This window comes from Lepidochelys olivacea (genome assembly GCF_965140295.1).
Source record: "Lepidochelys olivacea isolate rLepOli2 genome assembly, chromosome: 1".
Taxonomy (NCBI): domain Eukaryota; kingdom Metazoa; phylum Chordata; order Testudines; family Cheloniidae; genus Lepidochelys; species Lepidochelys olivacea.
Window position 1 is genome coordinate 270,567,224 of NC_140411.1, and position 13,093 is coordinate 270,580,316.

At 42.4% G+C, this 13,093-nt stretch overlaps 1 protein-coding gene across 6 annotated transcripts in view; it reads right to left on the bottom strand.

The window, feature by feature from the left end:
* Position 1: 1 nt before the first annotated feature.
* The window catches only part of VEZT (vezatin, adherens junctions transmembrane protein), a 91,286-nt gene continuing 78,194 nt past the window's right edge, over positions 2 to 13,093 (bottom strand). For all 6 annotated transcript variants that reach the window (XM_084648652.1, XM_084648657.1, XM_084648654.1 and 3 more), the window contains 2 exons: positions 12,058 to 12,265; positions 2 to 5,618 (listed from right to left, as the gene is read on the bottom strand). In XM_084648652.1, the coding sequence (XP_084504778.1) occupies positions 5,041 to 5,618; positions 12,058 to 12,265 (786 nt within the window). In that variant the 3' untranslated portion in view covers positions 2 to 5,040. The remainder of the gene's footprint in view (positions 5,619 to 12,057; positions 12,266 to 13,093) is intronic.

The window sequence follows — 13,093 nt, forward strand, 5'->3', positions numbered from 1 at the left end:
TGAGATTATTAAAAGTTAGTATAATGTGTCATTGAAATGGCTGTTTTTACCTTTTAGTGATGGAGTGGGAGAAAACTGATGGAGCATCAATCATCACACAGCCAATAAGACTTAGGAAATCAATCGATTGCCAGGTGGACCTCATCTGGGAACTGGCAAATTATAGGGTCTGTGGACAGTCACTAAGGAAGATGTGAAGAAGGGAGTGTTTCTGGTCTCCGCATGGAGGGGTTGGGTCAGGATTCTAAGAAGGATCAAGGGCTTTGCTACACAGCAAGTTACTGCATAGCAAACCAGGATGTGCATCTAGAGTGCATCAGCTGCACTACTGCACAATGAAAGTCCCAGAGCGTGGCATGGCTTACAATGCTTTCAAGTAGTAATACAGCAAGCTCCAATGGGGGATTTTTACTGTGCTGTAGCAGTGTCCACTTATGACATTATTGCTCGGCAAGCTTCTGCACTGTACTGGCTTGCCAGGCAGTAAAACACTGTGTAGACAAGCCCCAAGTCCTGACCAGACAGCCTGCTTCCCCATCTTTGATACCCATATATTCACTGCTACTAAACTTGTAAGTTTAGTGTGTGTATAGTAACTGATCATTCACAATATGTTGTGGTAAAGGCTTGTTCATCAGAGACCAGATCCGGGGTCTTAAATGTTCAGCTGGTATTTAAATAAGTGCCATTTGCCATTCATAGAGTGTTTTAGGTCAGGTGGCAATTGCTGAAAATAAAACTAGGTTTTATTTTGATTCAACAACTTCTTGTTTTGCATAGTAACGAAAAACATTTATCAAATAAATCCTGTTGAATATAAATACTTTTTTCGCTCCACCAAGCCAAATATTTTCTTTCATTTCATCTCATCGCAGCAGCTAGACATATGGGACAGACAGACAACTAGTCTGCATTACAATGGGAAAATAAAGTTCAGTAGTTCAAAAGTTTGTTGACTTGCTTATTTGCAAAGAAATTAACAAAACTGTGATGCACTTCTGCTATTCACATCCATCCAAAATGTCCAATGAAATCAATAAAGCGTTGGGTGTGCAAGAAGCACAGGCATAAGGTACAGCTTGGAAACTCAATAAAACCAGTTAGTCTTGACCTAGTCCATCAGTATTTCTCCTTCTATGTGGATTAGTTGATTTCAAGTCTGCAGTGAGGAGTAGGAACGATTTATCAGGAGCTCAATTACTGTAACACCAACAGAGGGCTTGGCAACTGCTGATCTTGCTTCTTATTGATACAAAGATGTTCTAATCTACTTTTAAAGTTGTACATGGTTTATAATTCACCAAACCCACATGCGTTAGTGTATGGTTTTTCACTTTATTATGTACAATAAAAAGTGGTGTTCATCAACAATAAATATTTCTATCATCGATATCTGTCTATATTCAAGTGTTTACTTGCTACTATAGCTGTAAAACTTAAGGGCAGAAATTAGATGGGCTATCAGATTACAATCAAATATAGGAAAGTGAGTTTTGCCTTTAGGATTCCTTCTAGCTGGGTCTGGTTGAGAAGAAATACCTTGGACATTACTTAACCATACAGAACTGTGTGCGCCTCCAAAACTTTATGAAGGCATTAATTTTAAATGGGATATGGAAAATGTAGCTGCTGTCAATTCTACTCACTGCAAAGAACACTGGCTACCAATATTCAATGTGGATGCCATGCTAAACACGATCAGATTTAAAAATTAAACAAAATCTAAAATGTAAGAACTTTGTTCTTATTAAGATCTCATTCTGCAGTTATCTATCAAAGAACACTTATCAGCTTTAGTTCTCCAATATGCACAATATGTTAACACAGCGCCTGGGTGCTAATGCAGACCACTGTAAAATTTATAAATTTGTAAAATGCAGCAAGAAATGTAGATGGCCAAAAATCTAATAAACTGCTCAAGAGGTTCTACAGCTTGAAAACAATGACTTTTCAACAGACATCATCATGAGGAAATTTGGACTATAAGAGTCTATTTATAGGTAGCTGGGAGCAAGTTATCAAATCAGAGGAAACCATTCTTTGGGTGCAGTGGGCTGTTAACCAGATTTTTCTTCAGGGAGGATATTAAATAAATAGCCATTAAAGTAGATTACCCACTAGTACAATTACATGTGGCATCTTAAATGGATGCAAATGTAAGAGTGTGTGTGTGGTTTTTTAAGAACACACTAGATAAGTTTGCCAATTTTATTTGCATTTAATAGTCAGTTGATTTACTCATATAAAATTTGTATTTCTTTGAATGATGATGAAAGCTAAGATTGCTCCATAGGTTCACTCTTTTCTCACACGTTTAATTCCAAGTGCTCAGCCAGAGTCTGTTCTTGGGTCTTTAGCCCCCCAGGTCTGCAGTAAACACTGCAGAAATTACTGGCTCAAACGAAAGATATGGGGTGTATTTTTGTAGCTAACAGAGCACCTGCAGCTCCCATTAACTTCAGCTGAACTTGCGAGAGTAGTGAAAATCAAGGCCCAGATAATTTTGTAAGGATTTATCACAATAGATTAGAGTGTTGTTGCAGCTGTGTTGGTCCCAGGATATGAGAGAGACAAGGTGGGTGAGGCATTATCTTTTATTGGACCGACTTCTGTTGGTGAGAGAGACAAGCTTTTGAGCGTACACAGAGAGCTCTGTGTAAGCTTGAAAACTTCTCTCTCTCTCTCTCTTTCTCCAGTCATTTAAAGGATATAGGATTCCATTATTTGGATTTAGGAAAAAGAGATAGCAATGTTGGGATACACAGAAGGTCATGAGATGCTCATGGATGAGCTGATGGAAAAAGTATCAGTGAAAAATAAAACCAGATAAAAGGAAGAATTAGCTTAAAAAAACTATCAGGGCACTTGGTGAACTTGAGAGTCTTAAGTCAAGGGCAAGGAAGACTTCTTTTCAAATGGGAATGACAACGTTCCACACACTCCCAGTCTACCTAAACCAGTTCTAAAATTAGAAAGACAACTGCCTACCATAGAGAGAATTGCATCAACGGTTCCATTTTCTCAGTAGTCCCCTTTCAGGGCTGGGGTAGAACCGACTCCACTACCAAAAGGGATGCTTAGCTGCTCAGTACATCATGGTTGAGCAGAGGACTATATTTCCACAATGTATCCTAGGCATCATTCATTCTATAGCCTCCACCCACATACGGCTAAATAAGGGCACAGAATACACTATCACAGGCAAATAAAGCATTTAAAGACATTCCCGTCCCTTAATCAGAGTGCAAGGGAGCAGAAGAAACAGGGAGAAGACAGCAGAGGATACACTGTGTAAACTATGATCCTGAGCCACTTACTCCATCCGTTACATGTTAATATTTCCCCATTTAGGAGCTGTGAAACTGCACATATTTACACCCACAGTGTTTCCTCAAAATCAATACCAGGGGAGGAAGAAGGTTGCAGGGCAGGCTTGGTCTTGTTACAAAATGACCAAGGGGATGTTGTCTCAGGTGCGGGAGCATCCACTGAGCTCCCCCTTTGCTCCACATTCCCTCATGGCAACTAATACCCTCAGGAACTTTACTGCCATTAAGTCTCTGCTGATGGGTGCACCAAACCCCGCACCCAAGAAGTTGGCGGATGCAGAGAGGAGTTATCAGGAGTAATTACTGGCCTGATTTCTGAATTAAAATCCATCCATGTCCAAGAGATCCACAGTGTGTGTCTGCTCCCTCTCAGCCTGAGCCATGGAGCCTTTACTCTGAGGATGGGCTTCCTTTGTGTCAGAGGGCAGGAGGCCAATGCCATGAAACCATTACTCTCCCCTTCTACGTCACAGTTCACTGCTCTCTAAATCAGTGCTGCAGAGAGAAACAAATAGCCCCACACTATATGTTTAGACTCAAGTGTCAACTGGGTTACAAGATACAGCTTAATTTGAAAGGATGTAAGTGCATGTTCTCTGCTTGTCTCTTTTAGACAGACACGTTATAGCTGCGATACAGAGAAACATGAAAGAACATTAGGAAAAAGCAAGTTTAACATTCAAACAAAATTACTGTACATCATTTAAAAAAATACACATTTAACTTGCTTAAAAATTTACTCCAGCATCGAACCACAGCTCTACAAGAGAACAAATGTACACAATACTGTACTTTGTAACCCAGTGTAAATAACCTAAGTCACACCTATATTAAGGTTTCACTTACAAAGGGCCAACAAATCTTTAATAGGTGTTTTAATAAATGGTAAAAGAATTGGTATATATTGTTATAAAGTCCAACAGGCTACTTCTAGCCATCTATATACACCTACTGATGTGATTATAACCATCCATAAACACAGACTACTCATGTCTATAACTTGCTTATAACATGTATTAATCACTTATTAATCCTTTATACACTACTTATAAATGGAACCTTAATATGAAGAGTGACTAACTTCTTACTACTTTAGCCCAGTACTCCAGGACACATCAACTTTCACATTTTTATTTAAAATTCTGCATTTTAGTTTGGGAGGGTCTTTAACCAATGAAATTACAACTACGTAAGGTTGTTAACAAATATATAGCAGACACTAAAGGCAAAGCAAAGGAGGTGTGGAAGACCATATGACACAGTTTATGTTTTTCAAAAAGAATCACTTTCACTAGTGTTATAATTAACACTGCTACTATGACAACAATATCAGGAAATGACAGAATATGCTGAAATTCAAGACATCATTTTCTCTTCTTTTTAGGAAAAAAATCATATAATATAAATAAATAAACATAACTATTTAGGTAAGTTCCAAAACCCACCAGTGGTGTCATCAGAAGAAGACAAAGGACTACTCCTGGGGTCCAGCCTCTATCTCCTTAGCTTACCTGCATATAATCATCAATATATTGGGAAAGCCCTATTGAGAGCTTCATACATAGGGAACAGTAAGCATTACATTTAGGTCTCAATTTTTCCATCCAGCATTTTCATCTCTGAATCCGTGCCTGAGCTATTTCAATCACATCACCTGCCTTTTATGGAATTCAAGTAGGCAACACAATGTTTAACAAAGTTCAGGTAGGACTTAGAATCCTCTTTCACTTTTAAAGCCTCTGTCTTCATTCTTGTTCTCTTCCACATGGTTTTCATTCTGTTCTGTCTTATCCTTCTGCTCGTCATCGTCATCTCCAAAAGTCTGTTCTTGCATGGTAGTAAAAGTAAGTGATCTGGCGGCAACCTGTGCAGCCAGACCTGATGTGAAGTTGAAATCTGTTGATATATGAAGCTGAGCCAGCCTTTGCTTGATGGAGGATTGTAATGCGTCCCTCAAAGGGGGCTGTAAAACCTCCATTCCGTCCACACCAGTTGTCTCCACTTCATCTCCTTCACCCTGACACTGGTAACATGTTGTTTTTACAGCCATTGGAGAGCCACCTGCATCAGCAGCAATGTCTTTGTTTTCATCCTTCGTAGGATCTTCATATAAATATTCAGTACTGCTTTTCTCATTCACAGTGACATGGGCTTTTGGGCTAGAGTCTCTCTCTTCAGAATCATCGCTAGTTTGGCTACAGTCCTGCTTTCCTGCTTCTGCATTCAGAGGGGATTCCAAAGTATGTATGGGTTCCACTGATTCTACAGGAGACAATGGCTTCACTGCAGCTTAAAAAGAACAAAAATATAATTATGACTAAAAAAGTGACCTTCCGTACCTAACTCAGCTACATGTGTCTTAAGAGATGGACCTGAGAGTTAAAATAGGTAAAATAAAGATGTATTTTCTGAACAGGATGCTGAAAATGGAAGGTAATGGCTACTAGTTCGACATAGTCTTTAAAACTCATGAGACATACGTAAAAATCATCTCACATAGAGCGAATGTACTTTATGGAAATTACAAACAGAATCAATTGCTGCGTCTCACACAAATTTGAACTGTCTTCCTTTAAACAACAGCTATCTAATCTAGTAAAGATAAGTGGAACACAATAAAAAATGTCTTGTAGGTAATAGCTGATTTTATACATCACAACATATAAATAAGATATGTATGCATACAGTAGGATCCGTTGTCCTCACAAATAAAGAGTGGTCTAATTTAGCCTCTCGATGTTAGTAGTAGCAGCGAGTCCCATTGCCAACAACGGGATGCTTGCCAGGAAGTCTCTCCTCCCAGTGTTAGGGGTTAGTACAACACAATTGCTTCTTGAAGAACAGACGTCTTTCTTTATAGTAAAACGATACAGTGTCCATTTCCAACAAACAGATCCCTAAACTGTAGTAGCTCCATTAGAATAGCAGCACGAACATACATAAGAGCAGCAACAGCAGGTTCCCATGTGGCATTCCCTTTCTAATTCCATTCTGACTTTACCCCTGTAAGCAGAGATGAAAATAACTCTGGAAAACACACCAAACTTTTTATGGGAAACAAGATTACTGTATTAAGTTTTTTCCATTGCATTATATTTTAGTAGTATTTATTTTCACTAACTGAACATGGGAGTGTTTTTATGCTTGTCACATTAGTAATTATTTTCATTTAACACACTGAAAACTTATGCTTCAGGATTTACATTTGAAAAAACAAACACACACATAGTACAGTGTAGCAGCAGTATACCAATTTGGCCTCACCTGTTAATTGTTCTTCTAATGGAGTGGCCCCTTCACCATTCTGAAGAGAATCACTGTGTATCTCTACCAACTTGCTTCCGGAGGCAAGAATATGCAAATTTCATAGTTTAAGTTGCAGATGGAGGTGGCTGCCACTAGGGACCAGCACTGTCAGCCCTAGGGCTGAAAGAATGCACACCAGTGTACATAAAAATAATAATGTGTAATAAAATAAATTAGAAAAGAAAAAAAATACAAAATAAAACACAGCTAACAAAAGCCAAAGCTGGCCAAAACACCAGCCACGTGCTGCTCCCACTAAAAGGGAACCTTGCCACTATCTCATGCTTCACATTTCACATATGAACTACCAGGGTTTGAATTAAATTTTTGTATGAAACTGGGGTGGATTTAAAACCGTTTAAAACATTTAAAAAATAAAAATATGAAAAACTCAGACATTTTATTTACAAGGTCATTATTCATACTTGCCCTGCTTGGCCTTCCCTGCAGGCAGAGAGGCACAGACACTCGGATCTGGACCAACTGTTCCCCCAAAAGACTGGGCCAACTCTCCAAATCGGACCAGACCCACATCCCTCCCCACAGTGACCCCTCCCTCCGGGACTGGACCAGACCAACATGCCACCCCAGACCAACATTCCTCCCCAGACCAAAACCCCCAAACTGAACGAGACCACCTTCCAGCCCAAACTGGATCAGACCCTCTATGAACCAACCCCTCTTGACCTGAACCTCCACACTGCCTACCAGAACAGGGCTTCTCCTGAACCTCTATTCCTGAAGCCGACCCCTTTCTACGATCCGCAGTTGGGCCACTCTCGGGCACTCCACTCCAGAGCCACCTCCTGCTGTCAATCCAACCCTGTTCTCTGAAGCAAACTGGGCCAGACCGCACCTGGCTGCAGCTTGGCCAGATGCAGCTCGGACCAAGGTTGCATCCACTCAACTCATCCCTGGCACCCAGGGTGTGCGTGACTCCACTCTCCTGAGGTCTGGCTGCTCCCTGATTGCCTCCTGCTCATCTGGCGCTGGAAGGGGCAGTGCAGTGGGGAGGGTCAGGGTGTGCATCTGGGCTTAGTGCTGACTCCAGCAGTGGGGCTCCCTGGCTGCAGGGGGTGCCTGAGCTTAGCCCCTGGACCCCCCACAACTGATCCGGGGAAGGGACTGCAGTGCCCGCAAAGGGCAGAGAGGACGCAGGACAGAGAGTTGGGGGGAGGGGAGGCTGCCCCCCCCCCCCCGACCCCGCGCCAGGGGCTGGGAAAGGGCAAAGCCACAGCAGCAACTCCAGAGGGAGGGGCTCAGAGCTGCGATCTGTGCCCCGCAGACACTGAGCAGAGTTCAATGACCAAGGGAGCCAAGCCCCGGAGAGTGGAATGTATGCCCCGCAGAGCAGTGACCCCAGCCCCATGAGTCGGGGTGTGGCCACCTGAGGCTGCAGAGCTCTGGCATGGTCCCCTCGCCATGGCTCTGCTCTTGCTACTGCTGCTCCTGACTGCCCTGCTGCAGCCCCTGGATGGATCCGGCCCCTTCGCCAAGCCCAGGGTGCAGCGCTGTGGGGTGGCTGCGGTGGGCCACCGGTAGGCGGCTCTATGCATCCCACGGGGCAGACTCCTGTCCCAGCCTGAGTGCCAGCCCCGGTGCCCGCTGGGGTCTCCCTCTACACGTAAGAGGAGGGATGGCGCTTGATACCGCGGCACCATTGGCATCATTGTAAACCTGGTACTGGATAGACCAATTCTATTTTGCCTGTTTCTTGGTTATTTTCACAGAACACTCCTCCCCTAGTCCAGAAAGAATTGCTGGGAAGTAGCAAGCAGTAGAAGAACAGAGGTAGAGAGACAGGAAAAACCAGTCAAAGCAGTTGCAAACTATCCAGTAATTGACAGGCTAATTTTTTATTTCTGACAGAATCTAAACAAAAACAAACAGACACAGGCTACTGGAGAATTTATTTATGGAGGCTGCACCACCAATTCTCTGATACTTGGTGAAGAAAAAGTGACTCACATCGTAGCTTTACAGACCTCTTCAGGAGAGGCTCTGTTCTTTCGGCGCATGTTAGTGCTAAGGGAGCGCAAACAAACTCCAGGAGAATTTTTAAAAACTCAATGTTTCAATGGGGGGAGGGATAGCTCAGTGGTTTGAGCATTGGCCTGCTAAACCCAGGGTTGTGAGTTCAATCCTTGAGGGGGCCATTTAGGGATCTGGGGCAAAAATTGGAGATTGGCCCTGCTTTGAGCAGGGGGTTGGACTAGATGACCTCCTGAGGTCCCTTCCAACCCTGAGATTCTATGAATGTTGGGTTCTTTGTTAGCTGCCTTGAGCAATCGGGAGACTGTAACTTTAGATTCTTTTTGACCATATTTTGTAGTAACTACAGGTCATCAAGGAGACACATGATGTTTAGAAGAGGACTGTCCTGTCAAGTAGGATTTGAGAGCTCTGACTACGCCAATGATAGGGCAGAAGGAAGGAATAAAACAGTCTTCAGATTGATGTGCAAGGGAGAATACACTTGAGGTAAAATTTCAGGGGCTAAAACCCAAACCTATATGGAAATACCTGAAAAAATGGTTCCTCGCAAGAACATTCTCTTACTTTCCCGACCCTTCTCCCAGAAGAAACTGCCATGAGGAATGGGACTTTGATAGAAAGGAAGCAGTGGAAAACTTTTCTAAGTGGCTTAAAGAAGGCCTCAGTGAGGACAAAGGTACACGCTGAAATTCCATTTAACTAGCTGGTACCTGAGTCCTGAGACTGGTCTAAGACTTTTGATTACCTGAGAAAGCAAGAGATGTGAGGATGAACTGCCAAGGTGTCTTCATAGTTAATTAGTGGTAGGTCTCTGAGGGCTAAAACTTATATCTGTAAGGAAATGTACTAAGGCCCATACCATAGCTATCTAGGAGAAGCTGTAGCATGGATTCAAGGAAGACTTGAAGATGATGCAAGTTTTTGGCCTCCCAGCATCAAAAAAAATATTCCCCACATTTTTGAATAGGCCCAGACACTTGAAGGCATCCTACATTGAAAAAACAGCTCTATCATGCAAGAGAACAGATGAAGGACTGCAACATCAATCCGTCAGTCTCCAGGCTGTCAAGTTGACTTCTGACAAAGCACCAATCCCTGCCATAGAAGTTCCTTAGAAAATGGGAGACTAGCAATGATAATTATCTTCACTCCCCAGATTTTTCTGGCTATTGCTGTGAGAAGGTGAGAATGGCAGGAATCCATCCATTGCACTGACCACATGAATGAAAACATTCCTGCCCCCAACAAGCCAGAGAATCTCTGTTCCTGGAACAACAGGGATGAACTGCTATCGGAACAGGCCCACCCAAGAGAGGTCCCAGGCTGAAAGTATGTTGTTGAAGATTACAGGATTCAGCTGCCGTTGCCCAGGTGAGAGTTGTTCTGTTGTGCCAGTCTCTTGATATTTCCAGTTTACCTCGGATGCAGGCCCAGATGGTCTGATGAACCTTCCTTCATCACTTTGGAAGAGATGCACAGAACCTCAGTCCCAAGTGTTCCATAGAGATTAATGTATGCAGCAGATGTCCAACTGCCACATTTTATTTCCATTGCTGGATTAGAAATGAAGGGAAGAAGCTGATGAATGACTTGGCCCATTGCTCTTAGTTCAAGGAGGGACATACTCATGCTGGACTCCCTCCTGGACTCCCAAGCAAAGCCCGAGAAGGCCTGGTGTCTATGTGAGTGCCCCATCCATGCAGGCTGGCATCTGCTGGTGTTCTATTCAAAAGCGTATCCAACACAGGCTTCCCTTTATTTTACAACAGCCATTAGCCCTGAGACCTCTGGACTTGGGCTGGGAGCCTGATCAGCTCAGACCAACTTCCTCCTTGTTTTTTTCAAACTAAGAGGAAGAAGGCCTGAGAGGGTCACATACAGTGGATAGTCCACTGCACTGTGCCTGCCAAGGAGAGCGTAAGACCCCGTAGGTGCAGAGCAAGGATGAGTGTAGAAAAGAATCATGTGACATCACGAGGCGTAGATCAAGGATAGCGAGGAAAACTTGCTCTTGAGAAGTGTCTGAAGTGTTTTGGTGCCTTTGCTTTTGGACTTGACTTGAATTGTAGCTTGATGGACCTGGGAGAGGGAGTGAGAGATGCAATCACACATGTGGCTTTGAAGGCAGGAACAGAGGCCTCATAATTGCATCTGATGTATTACTGAGCACTTGTCCACAGGATCTTTGAAGGAGGCAATATACAGGTCCTTCCTTTTCTGGCTAGTTTGGAGATTGAGCCTTTCATCTGGGATATACAGCCAAACATGATGGTTGGATTTCTTGATGTCATACAGTTTAAGGTAGGTGTTGGACTGCTTCTGTGCTAGACAGGATCACTTGAAAGTGACTGTCTTCACACACTGGGAATTCCAGATCCTTAGACTTGTTTGACTTGCAGAAATCCTTTTTAGGGACATCTGTCTCCTCATTGGATCATCCAGAGTAGATGACTGTCAACAAATCTGGCCAAGTCCATGATGTGAAAATGTCTTCCACTTGTCTGAAGCACTGCAGGCAAGGACAAGGGTATTTCACCTTCCTCTGAAGTAGAGCACCTAGATTTCGTAGATTTGTGCTTTTGCACTTTTTTTAGTGCTTTTCCTTAGCCTTCTTTTAAGGGAAGGGAAAGGAGGAGAATTGAGAGAGAAGACCAGAGAAGGAAAAAAGGCAGAAGAAAACAGAAATATTCACAATAAAAATAGAGAGAAACTGCACTAAGCTGCTAGTTTTACTGCTAGAATCAGGCATATGGTATGCCAAAACTGGCTCTTTAAAAGCCATGCACTGTTGCCTGGAAAGAAAAATTTGCATATACCTGCCTCCAGAAACAAGTGAGTAGAGTTGCCAGCAGTCCGCTCCCGACTGTCAGAGGGCCACTCCAGGAGAATCCTTTTTCTACTTACAAATTAGATTGTTGGCTTTTAAAAAATATTTTCTGTCTGTCTTTCTTGGAATAGATACCAAAATCTAGCCTGTCACTTCACTCTATGTCTCTCTGTAATTCTGGGATAAAATTGAAAAAGTATTTCTTCTAAACCTGAAAATGTACTATCGTTTACAAAGATTCTAAACAATTTGCTGCCTGGTTGAAGAGCAGATTTGGTGGAGAGCAATGAAAAAGCATACAGCAATTCCCTGTACGCTATGCTTAATTCTCTCTGCTCCAAGAGACAAATTCTTAGCATCATGAAGTTCGTGGCCAAACTCCCTTTCCTTGTTTTTTTTTTAATTGGAAAGTAAAATGATGCTAACAAGTCATATGAACAGATGGAGCAACAAATTAGGGCCACACAGATCTATCAAAGGCACTACTACAGTTGAATGCAGTATGTATTCTAGCAATACTATGTCAAAAGTTGATTGTAACCAGACACACACCCTTACTTAGAGTCAAATTAATTAAAAAAAAAAAAAGACAGTACTTACCATGATCACTAAATAACAGCTGCTTCCATTTCTGTCTCTCTGCCTCGGAAGCTCTAAATCCCAGCACAGATTTCAGTTCTTGTAACACTCTCTTGGATTCCTCTCTCTCACGTTTTTGTCTCTCTCTCTCTTCCTGGGAAAAGCAATAAAAGTCCTCCCTTTTGTATTCATTGTCTGTATCTGTATCTTCAACATATGCTTCCAATTCCTACGGAAAAAGAATAAACTGCTCTTTTGATCTGCATAGTCCTCAAGGGTCAAGCCGTTTGAGGTACTGCAGTATTTCAGCACTTCAGCAGGAGGATTGGGCCCCAAGTCCATAGTCACCCACATGATTCGCATGGCAGGAGTTTGGGGGCCTGACTCTGCTCTCAGTTACACTAATATAAAACTGGAGTAAGGACATTGATAAAGTCAAGATAATTGAAGTCCGCAGAGTCACTTCAGATTTACTCTGGTGCAAACAACCAATACAAAAAGGAGATTTTGACTTGGGGATGGGGATCACTTTTCCCATAATTCCTATTGGATATGACGACTATCGTTTTTTTACTCTCCCCTCCTGCAGTTCATTCAGGGGTGGGTATCGTATTCATTTTATCAGTGGTAACTGTTCAACCAGGTAACTTCAGAAAGGGCAGAATCAACACGTTGAACACAGAAAAGTTTGAAGTGGTGATGAGGGGGCGGGGAAGGGGGCTCATCTTCTCTCAAATTGTGCCCATCAATTAATTCTTGAGTTGAGGCCGACTTTTCTTTCCAGTTACTTTAGCCTTCAAATGAGTGCCCTTAAACTGAGAGAGAAAACAACGCACCGAATTGTTTATGTTAAAGCATATTTTAAGTGTTCAGAAATGCAAAGCCTATGGAAACCATATAGGATTAGTTAGGTTAATGCAAGTAAGAATCAATTTAATATATTGCCTTTTAACCAATGTATATCTTCATCCACATTTTTTTTTAGAGATGTCTTTATCTGGTTCCAAGGTAGCATCTTGGATTCTGGATTCAATGCAGAAACTGGATTCAAAATTGC